Genomic DNA, 16,184 nt, shown 5'->3' with positions numbered 1-16,184 from the left:
CATATACGCAGCTCGCTGCGATACGATTTCCGATCAATTCTCCGTCGGAAAACTCTCTCGCTGCTGCTACATTCCACGTAGCTGCGTTAATAATAGCTCCATCGCATACAACCGAGGCAGCGGGGGGTCCCAGCTGCCGCTACTGCTGCTTTGTGCCAATTAGCCGCACTATCTGACAGTTAATTGCTGTCCGATCGGCTGATGATACGTACGGGACGGTACGGAGCGATGGCATGGGGTAGGAGAAACGTGCCCTTAGATCTGGTTCTGATAGTGCGAAGGCAAAAAATGAGTTGGGGCGAGCTACAGTTCGTTAATACGCACTTGATGGGGGCAATTTCAGTATGCAAAAGTGTGCTGTTTGATTGTTTGCCGGGTGCATGCGGGAGAATCGGGCACAACGGGGCATTCTAGCAGCGGAACGTAGATTAAATGTTGCACTTCTCATGTGTGCGATACAATGAAGTAGCCTTTAACAAGGCTTGCAGGTCAGAAATTGTCAGGATGCATTATTAGGTTTTTCGGTTTTTAGTATCAATATTTTCGTTGAAAGCATTTACTCCTCAATAATAAAGTTGGAGCACAAGTTAGTAGAGTCGAAAACAATTCCAAGCCATTCTAAGAAATCCTAAGGTGCTATGATCATGTAGCCCGTCCATACCGTTTTGCTACAGTTTCACATGGCGTTGACGCAATGTGGAAGATGCAGCAAAGTCGCCCAGTTCCTACAACATCATCAGTATCGTAGTTAGACGCTAATGTAGCATTTGTAGATCTTTCCACACTCCACTCACACTGCTTCTCTTCCACCCTGCAACCCCTATGGGGGAGTTAGTAATTATAACGAAAATACTTGTTTCTAACTTCTGCGAGAATTACTGGCCAGCGCATAGCTGGTCGACTTCTACCACTTTTATTGCCCTTAGGTGTGTATCCAGTGTGTAGGGCTTTACATAATAAATTAGTCATCACGGGTTTCCCCGCACCCGTTACAGCCCCTTTCGTCAGGTGTGGTTCTTACTCCCTTGCCGTAACGCTATCGAGGGAAAAAAATAATGAAATAAACGCCACTCGGCCACCGATAGAACAACGTGCAGGGTGACGAGGTAGCGCGTACCCTGCCGTAGTGTAGTGCGCATACACAAAAGGCCACCGTGAAGGTGATGGACATCTGCAGCAGTTGCGCGAGCCCCCACAGCCTCATCTCAGGGTCAGGTGGCTAAGGTCAGGCAGAATCGAACGGCGATCGGTGGCAAGCAGGTGTTTGCATACGGCTGCCAGAGAGTGCAATGCTAGATGTAGGAGAGGGTGGTGAGGTGGAGGGTGGTGGCGGGGGGTGGGGGGGTGGGGATTGTATTAGAGAGAAGGCAAAGAGCAAGAAGCACATCGCACGACGCTCGAGAAGAATCATCTCTGGTTTTATCTCGAGCTCGCACGGATTGAGGTTAATTGTGCGACGCCATGTGTGTGTGTGTGCGTTCGCATGTGCTTCGTGGCCATTTTATGAGCGCTAGTTTTTTTTTACAAATAAGTTTAGATCAAGCGATCCCGGCCGCCGTCCCACTTCCTTCTCGTACTCCCCCGTTACTTCTGATTACCCCCCCCTCTCTCTCTCTCTCTCTCTCTCTCTCTCTCTCTCTCTCTCTCTCTCTATCTCTCTGTTTAATAGATAGGCTGCAATCAGGTCTATCGGATGGCGCCATTACCGACCCTCTGGTGGCAAACAGTGGAAAGGCAAAATTGAAAAGCAAAAGCTGTTTAGCGGTGCATTAGTCGCTAGCAGGAAAACATGCGCGCAGGCAGCGGTACACCTAGCACCCAATGTTTGATTGTGTACCGATTGGCAAATTAGGAGAAATGTCTTTAATGTCTTTCTAAATTGCTGTCCGGCGCAGAGGCTTTCAGGTCGGGCCAGGTCGGTTCATTTCACCCGGACCCGTGGCTCGTTCAGGCTTGCAGGCTGTTTTCAAACGTTTGGCTACAACCTACAAAAAGGCAAGAAGGCGGGTTGGTGTTCTGTGGCCATAATTACAATCATTAGCAGGGGGCGATTCGGTGACGCTGACTATTCGGCTTTTCACTCAAACCAATTTGGGTGTGGCGGTGTGGTGGGGTTGAACACACGCAAACAAAGCCAATTGATCCAACGAAACAAAACCATTGACAGGTACCGACACCGACGGCACTGACATTTATACTTTATCCGCTTTGAATGTGTTTACAGACAATTTCAACATTCCGGTAAGCTTCTGTTTACGGTCAGCTTGACAAATAAGCAATTTCAGGCCCCGTTCTCTTTCTCTCTCTTTTGCTTCTTCTCTTTGATGCACACACTCTCCCTTTCGCTCTATGCCGAAATTGGTTTGCTAATAGACACTGGTTGGCGGCGTGAAAGCATTGCGCTCGACGATCAAAAACGATGAACGGTTGGAATGATAGCCATGACAGCCAAGAAGACAACTCACAAAACAAACGAACAGTAGCGCTCGTCCACCCAAAAACTGAAAGAAGAAAAAAAAGGCCACTATCGAGAGCAGTAGGAAAGCTGCGCGGCCGAGCCAGCGTATATTGGGAGATAGCCCGAATAACCCATCAATCTTACGTAATTCGATTAACTCAACAGCGCTGCATAGAAGCGAAGCGAACAAAAGCGTACGAAACAAAACAACCGAAAACACATAAACACACACACAAACATATACGGTAGTGTAGGACAGGTGAAAAGTGAACAAGAAAAAATGGGTAAACTGCTCCATACTGCGTGCTGCTTTCGTGTTACAGATAGTCCGGTCACTGAGGTGTGATAACGTGCATACGGTTGCATGTGTTAGTAGCACTGTACAATGGGGAAGCTGGGCGTAAGACGTTCGTTCCGCTTGAATCGTCACCAACCAACCAAGCTGTCACTTTCATTTTACTTACTTAGCCTGGAAGCCTGTTGGAACGGCAATTTATGGAAAAATGCCCTTTTTGTCATTTAAGTTAAATATCGACTACAAGGTGAAAATGCAGTGATTGTAGTGTGCTAAAGTATGTGTATATTTCATTAATTAAAATTCGTTGACCTTTACACTACTTCATGAATTTTCCGAATTATCATCATGCCGTTATATATTAAGAAAATAGACATAATTCTTTAGTGATTACCGTCATAAAATCAGTAAAAACGTTAGCTGATTTTGTTGAAACCTTCAATGAACTTTTTAAGGAAAATGTTGATCACTTAAAATGAGGTACAGTTATTTATTAAAACTATGACGTGTAAGATCACAGAAACACATATCTAACAAGCTAAAAAAGATCCAATATAATCATATACAGCTTTTTCAAGGTTTTATTCACTACAATCACTATAGGAGCACAATTCATCAATAAGGGGAAAATAGCGCAGCAGTAGGAACAAAAATATGTATCCGTAAATTTGCTGTGTTTAATAATATAAATGGTTGTAGGGTAAGTGTACCAATTATGGCTATTAATATGTCATCAAGATACCGATTTTACCCCTGTAAAAATAAGTACTGAGAAAAATACCAAAAGTATTTATGTTTTCTTGTAGCCTACTATGTGTAGAACATGAGAGTATTTTTTTTTATTATTACTCAGTGTTTATCAAAATGCGTGAAAAATTCAATTATAAATTGCATCTCAAGGTACCAATTACGGCTATAGTGTTCCTAGAAATTCGCCATAGCTGTACCAATTGTGGATGTATGCTTAAACTCGTGGATATTTACACAAAAAATTACTTTGTGACATTGTTTAAACTCAAATCAAGGAAAAAGAAGTTCACTGCACCAGTATAAGTATATAACCACCATTACCAATACCTAAAATTAACAATTATATAAAAAAATATTATAAAATATCCGCTTTCTATCACTGGTTGTATTGATAACCACGCTGAATTAATCACACAATTGATGGGGCTAATCCTTCACACATTTTACTTTCTTACATCTTTCTGATGACACCGTACTTGGACACACTTTATATCACCTGACATTCCTTCATATCACCTGGAAGCTACACCGAAGCCAGCTACCGTTTCAGCGCGATACTATTTGAATTTGTTTAAGTGAAGAATCGTAGCCATAGTTCAACTATCTTCTGGTCAAGATACTTCCGGTCAACACTAGCACTAACTATCGATCAGGGAAGAACAATAGCGCATTTGGCAATATGGCGACACGAGCAGCTTCAGATTTCACTGTCTTCGTATGAAAGTCTTTCAAGACTGCATTATTTTGGTGAAACTGATTCGATTACATTCTTCTGATTATACCACTGATTACTGATTCGAACACTTTACGAATAAATGATGCTTAAAACACAAAATAACACTTTATATTGCGAAAATAACAACGAGAAACCCCGATTTGTTCACTTATAAACTACGCGCTTGGTGCCTCAAAGGATAGTTGTACCAATAATGAACGTACGGAAAAAAGACATATTTTCGACGAAATATTGGTAAATTTTGATAAGAAGTCGTAAAATAACTAATATTTTGCACAAAAAAGATGATTGTGAGATAAAATTATGGGTAGGTGCTTGAAAATCGCTAATCTCCTACCGTGCTACTCTAAGCAAAATAGTAAGAGATACCAAAAATCTTGGCAACACAATTTAAATCCAATTATTTAAGCATCCCAACTGAAGGTGTGACAACACTTTGGATAATGTGTTTTGCATGATATCTTCAAAATTTGTAAAATTTATGAACAAAACAAATTATCGATCGTTCGATCCCTTGTAGATCTAATTAACTTACTACAGATATTAAGCTCTATAACTTGCATTGTCATTACTTTTTATTAAATAAATGAGTTTTAGTGATTATTGATCAAAAACTGGTGAAAGAACGAGCATCAAAGCAATAAAAATAATTGTTTTTGGAGGTTTAAGCAACCTGTCACTTTCAATCAAGTCTTGAAAGCCTGTATAGGCCGGCATGTCCGCCTAGGACGTTACGCCAAATAGAAGAAGAATAAGCTGCTGATCAGGCACTTCCCGAAACTCAATATCTGGCCACGACTTGGACTACTTCAATCAACAAAAAGAAGAGATTTTCATACGACATCATTCAGGAATGGATAAGATATTCTATAGGATTACACGCTCAAAAAGTTGAATCCTGAAAAAATGGCCTAACGAATCTATTAACAAGTCCACCAAACTTGCTGGAGTTGTGGACTTGACAAATTTGCTAACAGGATGTCCTAAAATGTGATTTTGTAAGCAGGAGCAATGTCAACTATTAGTTCCCAACATTTGAATAATACCTTAGATTCTGCATTCAAGCAGTGGCGCCTTGCAGCTTGCAATGGCGCCTACAATTCCTAAATTCATGGCTCAAGGAACTGTCGTTGCAATTTGTCAAGAATTTGTTTATGTACGTACCAGGACGTGAAAAGCAATAGGTAATGGTAAAATATAGAAAACTACTTCTACTTTCTACATTTTCTATATGTGTCCATCTTACCCTTCATAGTGTTCCCATATCAGGTGTCCGTCTTACCTAAAATTCGCATTCCTTTACCTTCTTCACACTTTACGTTCATTGAAGCATATCAGTACCACTACAACCCGTACAAATGTTCGTAGATTTAGCCTGCATGCATGTTTGTAAAGGTCATTTTTAAGTCAACGATAGGCAAACGAGATCATATTGTTTTTATTTTCCACAATTTTGAATATACTGTACATCTACAATACAATCTAAAATGCACCAACCAGTATCCCATTTTTCATAGAGGCGAACTGTTGGAGGGGTTTCCTTTCCAATCCGTGTACAGCTCGGTAATAAAAACGGGCAATGCGCACTTCAAGCATCGCAACAAACTCTTCAAGCATGCTGTACACCAACCATCACATTCTCTTGCGCCAAAGTGAACTTTGCACAAACCGTGACATTCACTTGCATGCGCAATGATGGGAGTTTGCTATGTGCCATCTGACACCTTTGATGCAGGCAGTGCGCTACATCCCCGGATGATCGCCGGACGAGCCGCTGCTGCCGGCCGATGAGGCCCCGGACGCATCGGCCGACCCCTGAGAGGATCCGCCGGACGAGCCGAGCGATGCATTCAGCACGAGGCTGGTGATTCCTCCCACGACCGATGACACGATATTTCCGATAAAGGCGAACAGATCGGAACCGCCCTTGTGCTGGCAACACTGCTCCGCATCCGCGTTCGGATCCGTCTTGCGTTTGGCTTCCTCCAGCCCGGTGAAGAAGTTTTCCACGAACAGTTTCGGCCGCAGGGGTAGATTATCATCCTCCGGGTCCTGGTTGGAGTTGGAAGAAGTTTGTGAAAAAACAGGCAAGAGCGTAAGGAATAAGAGTAGGAAGATGCAAGAAGCGATTGCATAAATCGTTGGGATTAGCGCGAAAGGCGCGTGTCATAAATCGTTGATGCGATGAGTCTAAGCAAAGCCCCACAAAACAATTTTCCCCCGTTTTCCCCTGAGCCGCTTGTAATTAAGCTTCACGCATTGTCCGGCGCAGCGTAGCACCAGCTCGCAAACGATAAAATGGAGTAATTGGCAGTGATCATGTCTCGAGTGCGTCCCGTTCGCTGTAGCACCTGACCGAGCTGACCATTAGCAACGTACGTACGTCAGCATCGTCAACAACGCACTCATTGTTCATCATTACCGGCCTATGACCACACCTGCCATCCTCAACCCGGTGGGAGCGGCGCCGACAAGTGGCAGTAACGGCTGCCCTATTCCTGCAGTTTCATAATTTAATCGTAAATAATAAGCATTTGTCTTCCGTGTGATGCGAAACACACCAAACGGTTGGCGGGGGGGGGGGGGGGGGGCAAGGGGGGCAAAGGGGGTGGTTTGGTTGTTAAGTTTTGCGACCCGCTCCCACCGCTTCCCACCGCTCGCTGCGCTCCTCAGCGGGTCGACCAATATCCACCGCACGGCTGATGTACGATCTAACGACGCATCGGTGATGGAGCGTGTCATTCCGCAGCAGCATTGCGTTTAGGCTTTGCGTTTGCGGTACACGCGATGCAACACATGTTTCTGGCGGTGTGTGCGGAAGGCACCAAGGCGGGGGAAAGTGAGTCGAGTGGCTCATTACCGTACCGGCCGACCTTTTTGCACACCGACCGCCGAGGCTGTGAGCGGCGAACGCAACAATGTCTTTTTGTGCGAATCGAAATGGCAATACGCTCAACATCTCGACGGACGGACGTGTGATGGGACACCCTTGCTTGCTCAATCGAGATCTGGCGTGATGGGTCTGCGGTTTTGTGCGAGGCGCTGTAGAACGGCGACGGAGTCGGAGATTTGGCTGGATAGATGATACTTACCGAGCTGAGGGCAGCGATAAGTGCACCGAGAAAGTTGCCAAAGAACGCACCGTTCATGTCCTAGAGAAGTGGGAGGGAACGTTTAGGTTGAGTTGGCTTAAAAAAAAAAGATCCGTAACTGACGGGAGGATCTACCTACCGCACCACCACCGGAGAGACCCTCAATTGCAATGCCGACGTAACTGCCGAGTACCTTGCCGAAATTGTCATCGCCCTGCAAGACAAACAACGTGCCAAAGGGTGAAAACTCACAATGCCACTGTGCAAAAGGCAAAGAGCGTACTTACACCGAGCAGGCCGGCAATCAGCGAAGTGCCCGTTCCAAGCAGTCCCGGCACATCCAAGCCGCCAGGCTGTTTGAATTAGAAAAAAAAGCAAATCATATACATTCAAGTGCTTGATGCCTTTTTTTGTTTAAGAAACTTTTGGAAAATGATTCATACCCCGAAAAGGTTTGTGACGACGGCGGACAGGGAACCGATCAGGGCACCGACATCCGAGCCTTCGTCGCCCCCGCTCAGGCTCGCAATCAGTCCAACCAGTCCGCCCGGACCTTCCTCCTCCTCGGACTCCATGGACTCGGACGCGTCTGGCGACGCATCGACCGATACCGCGATCTCGTTCGTGTCCGGTGCCTTCTCGTCCTGTCGCGTCTGCCGGCGCAGAATGCTCTCCGCATGGTGCTTCAGCCCGCCTGCCACGAGCTCCTCGAATCGGACGGGCTTCGGGAGTGCCTGAAGCAGCAGCCGCTGTATCAGCTCACTGCCCAGTGAGGTGGCCAGGTTCGTCGCCAGGAGGCTGTGCGAGTCGCCAAGATTGCGCACAATCCGCTTGAGCTGGACGGCAAGCTGGCAGCGCATCACCGCCAGCTGCTGATCGACCTGCCGCTTGACGTGCCCTGGCGCATCGGTGGAAGTGTTGTGACTGGCCGGATTCACACCGCTCCGTGCCGTCAGCCCCGTTGACAGTATTTCCTGATTAGGGGGGAGGGGGAAACGAGAAGCTTTACCATACCCATTTTGCTGAAGTGTGTAAGGTCGTGCGGCGGAGGAGGAGGATAAGAAGAAGGGAAGAATGGAAGCAGGATGGGGATGGAGGGGCTGGGGGCACCTTTCAAACAAACGCACAATTGCAACACACATAAAACGGCGTGTCGTTATGGTGAGGTTGTAATAGCAAGCGAAAACGAAAGACTTAAACGCCGGCTAAAGCGACGAACGCTCCCACTAGTCGTGCGGTTTGATTTTTTTTTCGATTCGACCTGCTCATCACTATTGATAGCGATACAGGGTTTCCATCATATTTTACGGTAGCTTGTAATGTACCCTGTTACACCACACTGGCAAGATTTAACACTACAACAAACAACGCAAACCACAGCAGCTATTGTCCTCGACAAAACCTCAAAATTACACCGTTCCCCTCTTACCTGGGTGCGTGCGTCCAGCTCCCGTCTAAAGTAACCGAGCGACACGTCTGGCTGGCGGGAGGCGGCCAGCTCTAGCCCCGTGCCAAGAATTTCCAGCGCAATCTCACCCCGCTGCAACGTCCCGGCGATGGTACGCTCCAGCCGTTCCCGCTGGCCTGCCGGTGACTCGGCCAGCTCGCGCATTAGCCGCTCAAGGCGTCGCTCTATCGCGGTCTCCGCTTCGATGGCACCGAAAAGGATACCGAGCGTGCCGAGCGTGCGCAGGGCCGGTGAACCTGCGGCCGGTTGATTGAAGCGCGCCCGTCGGAGTTCGGTTGAAGGATGAGCTGCTGCAAACGGGATCAGTAGCAGCAAAAGTGCAGAAAGCGCAAAGCAACGAGCACGGAATGACATTTCCACGGATAGAGGGTCAACCACCGACTCGTACGAAGAAGAACTACCGTGCGTTCTGGCATTGTTGAAGGGTTTTGTACGATTGCTCCCACCTCGGCAAAGCTGGCGCATTGCTGCAATTCTCCCTGTTCCGGGTTAATTGATGGGTAGTGTCCGGCTGGTGACATCGATCGATCGATAGTGCTGTTGCAAGCGGACTAGTCGCTCGATACGCACCAAGTGGCACGCAAAATCTTTGGCGCAGTCGATGGGTCAGTGCGTACGGGGATGGTTAGGTTTTGCTCACCGGGTCAGTCGATACTTTCTTCACATTGTTAAGGCCTGGATGTAAGGCAAAAAAAGTGTGCAACATTGCAGTTTGGTGCCGTATTATGGGTAGTACATGTATTGAGTATTTTAATATTAAAACTCACTCTCATTGTTGTACAACAACCAAGTAGCACTGAAAAAGCTCGAATAAGTGTGCCGATAAAGTTATGATATTATCTTCGTGATATTGTTCACGACTTTTGCAAAACTGAGACGTTTACTTTGTATCAATAGATTTCAAACTAATGGTGTGCCTTCTGGAGCGTATCCACGACTCCAATCCAATTACGGTTATTGCTAATCCGATTCCGGCAGAATCAGAATCATCCGGAGTCATCTAAAGTCGTCCAGAGTCATCTGAAGTCGTCCAAAGTCATCTGGAATCGTCTGGAGTCATCTGGAGTCGTCTGGAGTCATTAGGAGTCGGCTAGAGTCGGAGTCGTCCGAAGTCGGAATTATGCGTAGTTGGACTCGTCCTTAGTCGTCCGGAGTCATTTTGAGTTATTCACAGTCGTCCGGAGCTGTTAGGAGTCATCCGGAGTCCTCCAGAGTCGTCCGGAGTCGTCTGGAGTCATTCTGAGTTATCCAGAGTCGTCCAGAGTCATCCGAAGTCGTCCGAAGTCGTCCGGAGTCGTCTGAAGTCGTCTTGTATGCCGGAGCCATCCGGAGTCGGAGTTGTCCAGAGACATCTGTTGTCGTCCGGAGGCAGCTGGAGTCATTCTTAGTCGTCCGGAGTCTTTGAGTTATCAAGAGTCGTCTGGAGTTGTCTGCAATAATCCGAACTCGTCCTGAGTCGTCCGGAATAGGTCAGAGTCACTTGGAGATGTTTGAAGGAGTCGGAGTCACAATGTGTTTGTGGTCAGGCATTTAATTTCGTGGCGTTTTTTTCGCTTTGTGCATGTACTTCTTAATCAGGTTTCTCTCACATATTAGCGGTTTGAGTCGACCGGAGTAAATTGGAGTCCAAAACATTGCACCGGCCGTCTCCACCCAACTCCAGCCGACTCCGGATGATTGTGACTCCAGGCGATTCTGAAAAGTAAATGACGGAAAATGCTGAAATTAATTATATTATCGGAGTCGGATCGAAGCCGACTCCGGGTTTTTGCCAACTTTACCCATCACTATTTCAAACACTTTCGAGGGTGAGTTTTGAATAGCGCGCTTTGTTCGGATCGCATTTATTCAATCAAACTGTATTAACATTAAGGCATTCAATCGCCCATTACTAAAACAAATACGCTTTCCATTCCATTTCCCATCCAAGCAAATACTGGATACCGAGGCGAGGCTTCACGCCGATGCATTTAAAAGGTATATAAAAATTTCACACGTCCTACACTGTGACCCAACACGCTGGCAATGGATCAGATAGCCCCCGATAGCCCCACAGACGTCGTAAAGCGCGCGCCCGAAACCAGTCGGTGTGTCGCGTGTTTTTCTTTTTCTTTTTTTGTTTTTGTTCAGCTGATTAACCTCACCAACCATGACCTGCCAGGCGGTGCCTGCCTGTTCGGAGGTGTGATACTAATACGATACGACAGCTCCCACCATCAAATGAACACGATCAATTGATAACCCACGGGATGAAGCTGAACCACGGACGGGCACAATAATACCTAGCTTAGACAAACTAGGCCTGCTCGGATGGTGGTAGCGCCCAAAGGTTAAGGATGTGAACTACTCTGCTTGGAGATGGCACACTCTCCGTCACCGCTCCAACTGTCCAGGGTGGGCTGGGTCAGCGTACACAAGAAGCGATTGCGTAACACACAAATACCCACATAGTTCTTCCGCTGCGTCCGACGGCTGCAAACGCAGGCACATTGTACGGTGGCAGCACGCAAATGCAATAACTTGTTCTATGGGTGAGCGGTCAACCCGCCTAGAACCGGTTGGCTTTCGGTCTCTGTCGCCCTGGCGCGCCCTGGGACCGCTCGCCCAGCAGCAGAACCTGAAACCCGCCGTCTTGGACGCGTTTTATCAAGCCACTTGCCACTTGGGGTGGGGCGCTTTGCGGCTACTCTGAACTACTAAAACTCGAGCAAATGCAAATAGGGCACAGAGTATGGTGGCCGCCGAGAAGACGAAGCGTGAAAGATGGCGAAACGGTTCCCCGTGGGCGTACGGTCGGTCGCTGGTGACATTTCGTCTGAACCGTTCGTATAAAATTGCAAAATTTGCTCACGCACACACACATTGATTGTAGCGGATGCGCTTCACTGCCGACCTTTCAATAGAAAACATGATGTCTTGCTGTCGAACGCGTCTTGTCAACGACTCTGTCCGTCATTGCTTCTTTGGAAAAAAAATCGTTCTTGAAAGTGCTGTTGATGAGTCAAGCTCAGCTTTCTCTTCACTTATTTTATCCTGCTTAAAATTTCTTGGGAACACTGCAGTCGGCATGTGTCATGCGAACTCTCGGCGAGAAGCTAGTTTTGACTTACAAATGACATTTGTCGCGCACGTTCGGGGGGGGATAGGTAGGGGTAAACAAAAAGAATACTCAAACGTGGCCCCCGCTCCAAGCGAGTCACAATCTCCGAACGCCAAGGACAAGGCTCTTGGGCAGCTAAAAATAAACGCCTCACGGCTGGTGGCAGCAGCCCGAGAAGGAAACTGACCATTCTGCTTATCGCGCGCAACCCTCCGTTATGCTAGTGCGCTCCGCACGGGAGTTCACTTTCACTTTCTGCGAAACAGCCGCGTGACAATCGGCGTTCATAAGTGTGTTGCTTAAATCGCCACCGCGAAACTGCAATCGATCATGCGCGATACGCCCTTTGCTTCCTTTTGCTGCTTTTGGAACAGTTTAAAGTCATGTTTTTGTGCTGCCAACTTCTCAAAAGTTTAATCTGTTCAACGCAACTGTAGGGCAAACTTAGAGGAAGGTAGGTAAAGACGGACACATTAAGGAAAACGTTAAACATCTAGGGATATATAAATATAGTGATCATGAAAATGTGCATCCCTTATATGTTTTGTCAGAAAATGTGTTGAAACTTGTAAGTTTCTATCAAATTTTATGTTTTTCTTCATGAAATAAAAACATGGTTTTCTTACTTGCGGTATGTTCGGGTAAGAAGGACATCTGTACTAGGTAAGATGGACACTTTGGAATTGTAAGAGCCGATTGAAGCTCACCGTTGAATCTAAGGTATTATTGTAATATCGGGAACTAATAGTTCACGCTGATCCAGCATACTAAATCACATTCAAGGATATTCAAGTCCCAGCAAGTTTGGTGGACTTCTTAATAGGTCCTTGAGGCAAATTTTCACCAAGTCAGAATTCTATTCTGGCTACAAACCGGATTACAAACTATTTGATCTTTGTAATCCCATAAATTCTCTCATATATTTTTGAATGATGTCGTATCAATGTCTCTTGTTTTTGTTGATTAAAGTAGTCCAAGTCGTGGCAAGATATTGGGTTTCGGGAAGTACCTAATCAGCATGGAGTGTGTAATAGCTGATGTAAATGTTAAAGTCGAAACAATCCGAAACAGTGTTGAAAACAGCCGACATGCGGGACATAAGGTCAGACCGACCAGCGTTGGAACGGGGTTGAGCGAGCCGTAGAGTCTTTCTAGACCTAAGTGTTCGGGATGGTGCATCGATATCAACTCGATGCAACAAAGGTGATGAGTCGATAGAGCCATTTAGCAAACCAGCGATGAAAGAGCAATGTGCATTGCGTCTTCTTACCGAAAGAGGTTCAAGGCCTAGAAGACGGCACCGCGCAGCATACGGAGGAAGATTATCCTTCCTTCCTGCGATCCTGCCAGGGAAGTAGGCGTAGGGCATATCGCGTGAGAATTTTTGCAGTATTGAATTGAAGAAGCAGTAGTCGGGCTCCAGACTACACACGAATATTCCAGAACCGAACGAACGATACTGTTGTAGACAGCTTGGATGCACATGGGGTTGCGGAATCCATTAGTTGTCCGGATAACCACGCCAAGTAGTTGGTTTCCTTTGGCTACAACGTCATCGATAAGCTGTTTAAAGTTCAAACTTGAATCAAGAAGAACGCCTAGGTCTTTGGCATAATTTTGTCGATTAACTGCAGTGCCGTCTATGAAGCAGGTACCAGCATTTGGGCATCATCAATAGATATAAGATGTAAAATAGATCAACAAATTCTGTGTCCATCGTTCCCTGCGACAGAGTGTCCGTCTTTTTCCGCTTTGGTGTCAGGATACTTAAAGCACCGGAAAACAAGTGTTTTTATTGCTTTCATGCTTGTTCTTATGCTAGTTTTTTGCTCTATAATCACGAAAACTCATTGATTTCATAAAACTGACGATAATATAAAAAAATGCTAGTTACAGAGCTTAAGATCCGCAGTAGTCTATTTAGAACCACGAGGCACCGCACTTATAGTTTGTTGTATTCATAAATTTAACCATTTTTGAAGATAACATGCCAAACATGTTATCAAATGTGTTGTCATACTTTCAGTTTGTTGTCATCATACTACGTAGTTGAATGATTTAATGATTATTTTTGTTTTTTTTTTTTTATTTATGGGAAGTGTCCATCTTACCCGCAGTGTCCTTTTTTACATATCTTTCCCATATACGGTCTCGGTTCACTCCTGTGGAAGCGTTTCGGAACACTGAATTCAATGCACTTTGGAGCATTGTTGTGGGGTGTATGCAACCAATCAGGCCCAACGTGTATCAATACGAAAAAAAAAGAACGTAAACAACAGCAAACTTTTGCTAACACACACGTTTGCCGCCACCCTTGCACACATTTTAAACTTAAAAGCGAACGGGTAATTCGGACCGCAATGTCCGGTTTTGTTTTTTTTGCAGGTTTGAAGGGGACCGCTCACGTCCTTGTCGATCAATCGCTCATTCGTAGCGGGCCGATTGTTAAACAGCCGAACAATTGACGAGAAAGAAAAAAAACAAGCACGAAATTTGCATCACAAATCACAACCGGCGAAAGAACAAAGCCAAAAAAAGTTTGGTAACTGAGTAACTTCATTTACAATTTCGATTGGCAGCGATTGGCACAGGGCAGGCTAGAATGGGAAGGGAACATTTGCGGATTTGCGTACGTGCGCCTGTGCGTCTCCACACGCCGGGGTTCGCCGTCTACTTTCTCTTTTCGCTGCCATGCGGGGTGGCGGCCTTGTTGTCGTACTGCGCACGGTGGCAAGCGGGTTTATAATTGCTTTTATCAAATTGATGATCTTTTTTTTGTAATATCGAGCTAAACATTATCCCCCATCTGTGCGAGAAAATGAGACCCAAAAGCGAGACAGGGAAAATCGTTTTTAATTTAATTATAATCTTTCATTTTTAATCGCATATCTTTCCCTTTCCCGCGCCCAATTGGTGCAGGCCTCATTTCAGGGCCATAAAAAAATGCCTCACTATCTCGAAAGCCACCGTTTTTGGAATGTCAGCCCGCTTCTTCAGTGCTGTTGCTTCTTGTCCACTCTTGTCGCTCTGTCGCTGCTCTCTTATTTGCTCTCACTTAATAATCCCTTTTTTTTCAAAGGTGTCTGCTTTCACTCCCTTCGCAAACGAAAAGATGTTCATACCTACGTTGTGTATGTGTGTGTGTGTGTTTGTGTGTGTGTGTGTGTGTGTGTGTGTGTGTGTGTGTGTGTGTGTGTATGTATGTCTATAGTTGCCTTCACACCTTGCCGCACCCCTCAAAAAGACACATGCACCCACGTCGGGGTTTGTCGCGTTTGGGGGAAAGGCTGTCCCGCTCTGGCCGGGACCGAACAGGGCGGCCATTTACGGACATCCGGACGGTGTATCGCTGGCTGGCTGGCTTGGCCGCTGCCCGGACGTAGACTCTCGGACCGGGACCCCATCTCAGTGTCCGCCGGGACTGTGACGTGATCGGTGTTGCGTTCGTCTTGCTGTTTTTAGTGTTGTCTTTGGTTTGTTTGTTTGTTTTTTTTTTCTCTCTCTCTCCCTTTTCATTCTTTCCGTCCGTGTGCGTTTGCAGCGTTTGCCACTCTCGGTCCCGCTCGGTGCAACCAAAAATTGCAAATTCGCTATGCAGCTGTAGCAAGCGCAATGCGTCGTCTTCTATCAACAGGTTCGCGTACGGGCCATCCTCGGCGAAAGGCAGCGCGAAAGCTTGACGTAATCTCGTAATCCGTGCGCCTGGTTGGAAAGTGCTTGGGAGGCAAACCTCTTTCTCGCCAAACAGATCCGCGCAATCAAGCCGCAACAAAGCAACTGCTGGCTAACAATCAACGGGATCCGTGGCTCGCTATCGCTCGCTGCTTCTTGTTTGAGGGAAAACCGAACGCTTGTTTGAAACAAAAACAACCGGTGGTGCCGCTGGTAAGCGAAACGGTTTCTTTTTTTTTTGTTGTTTTGTGTGTGTTTTCCTTTATTTTTGGCGATCACGGTTTTTCACGTGGGTTTTTTTTCGATTAGTGCTCCCGTTACACGGGTCGGCACTATTACGAGCTGTGAGTGTGTTTGTGTGTGTAGCTTCTCCAATACGCGCGTACGTTGACGAAATTGTAACCGAATGCCCAAACAGCCGTACCGAACTGTGTGAACTGAAAGCGCTAAACAAGAGAGTGAGAGAGAGAGAGAGAGAGAGAGAGAGAGAGAGAGAGAGAAAAAAGAAAAAAGGAAAAACTAATCCAAATTGAACGCTTTCCCAAGTGTGTGTAGATAAATGTTTGTGTGCGTGTGTGGTGATTAATTTTGTAAAGTGTTACGGTTTTCGTAT

At 46.3% G+C, this 16,184-nt stretch overlaps 1 protein-coding gene across 1 annotated transcript; it reads right to left on the bottom strand.

Annotated features, from left to right (window-relative positions):
- Positions 1-5,667: 5,667 nt before the first annotated feature.
- Positions 5,668-9,222, bottom strand: LOC120953826 (uncharacterized). Its single transcript, XM_040374106.2, has 6 exons — positions 8,761-9,222; positions 7,775-8,305; positions 7,619-7,684; positions 7,471-7,545; positions 7,332-7,391; positions 5,668-6,291 (listed from the first exon to the last, which is right to left on the bottom strand). Exons 1-6 carry the CDS (start codon positions 9,151-9,153, stop codon positions 5,983-5,985), a joined length of 1,434 nt encoding a protein of 477 aa, XP_040230040.2. The 5' UTR covers positions 9,154-9,222; the 3' UTR covers positions 5,668-5,982.
- Between the last annotated feature and the right edge of the window lie 6,962 nt (positions 9,223-16,184).

This window comes from Anopheles coluzzii, chromosome X (assembly GCF_943734685.1).
Source record: "Anopheles coluzzii chromosome X, AcolN3, whole genome shotgun sequence".
Taxonomy (NCBI): domain Eukaryota; kingdom Metazoa; phylum Arthropoda; class Insecta; order Diptera; family Culicidae; genus Anopheles; species Anopheles coluzzii.
The sequence above is the reverse complement of the archived record's forward strand: the minus strand, read 5'-3'. Positions and strand labels throughout refer to the sequence as shown.

Excerpts from the sequence above, each read along its gene's own strand:
- LOC120953826 (XM_040374106.2), bottom strand. The coding sequence starts at position 9,153 with ATGTCATTCCGTGCTCGTTGCTTTGCGCTTTCTGCACTTTTGCTGCTA. Across the intron at positions 8,306-8,760 it reads AGCTGGACGCACGCACCCAG|GAAATACTGTCAACGGGGCT; the intron begins GTAAGAGGGGAA and ends CCCCCTAATCAG. Across the intron at positions 7,392-7,470 it reads GTCTCTCCGGTGGTGGTGCG|GACATGAACGGTGCGTTCTT; the intron begins GTAGGTAGATCC and ends CCACTTCTCTAG.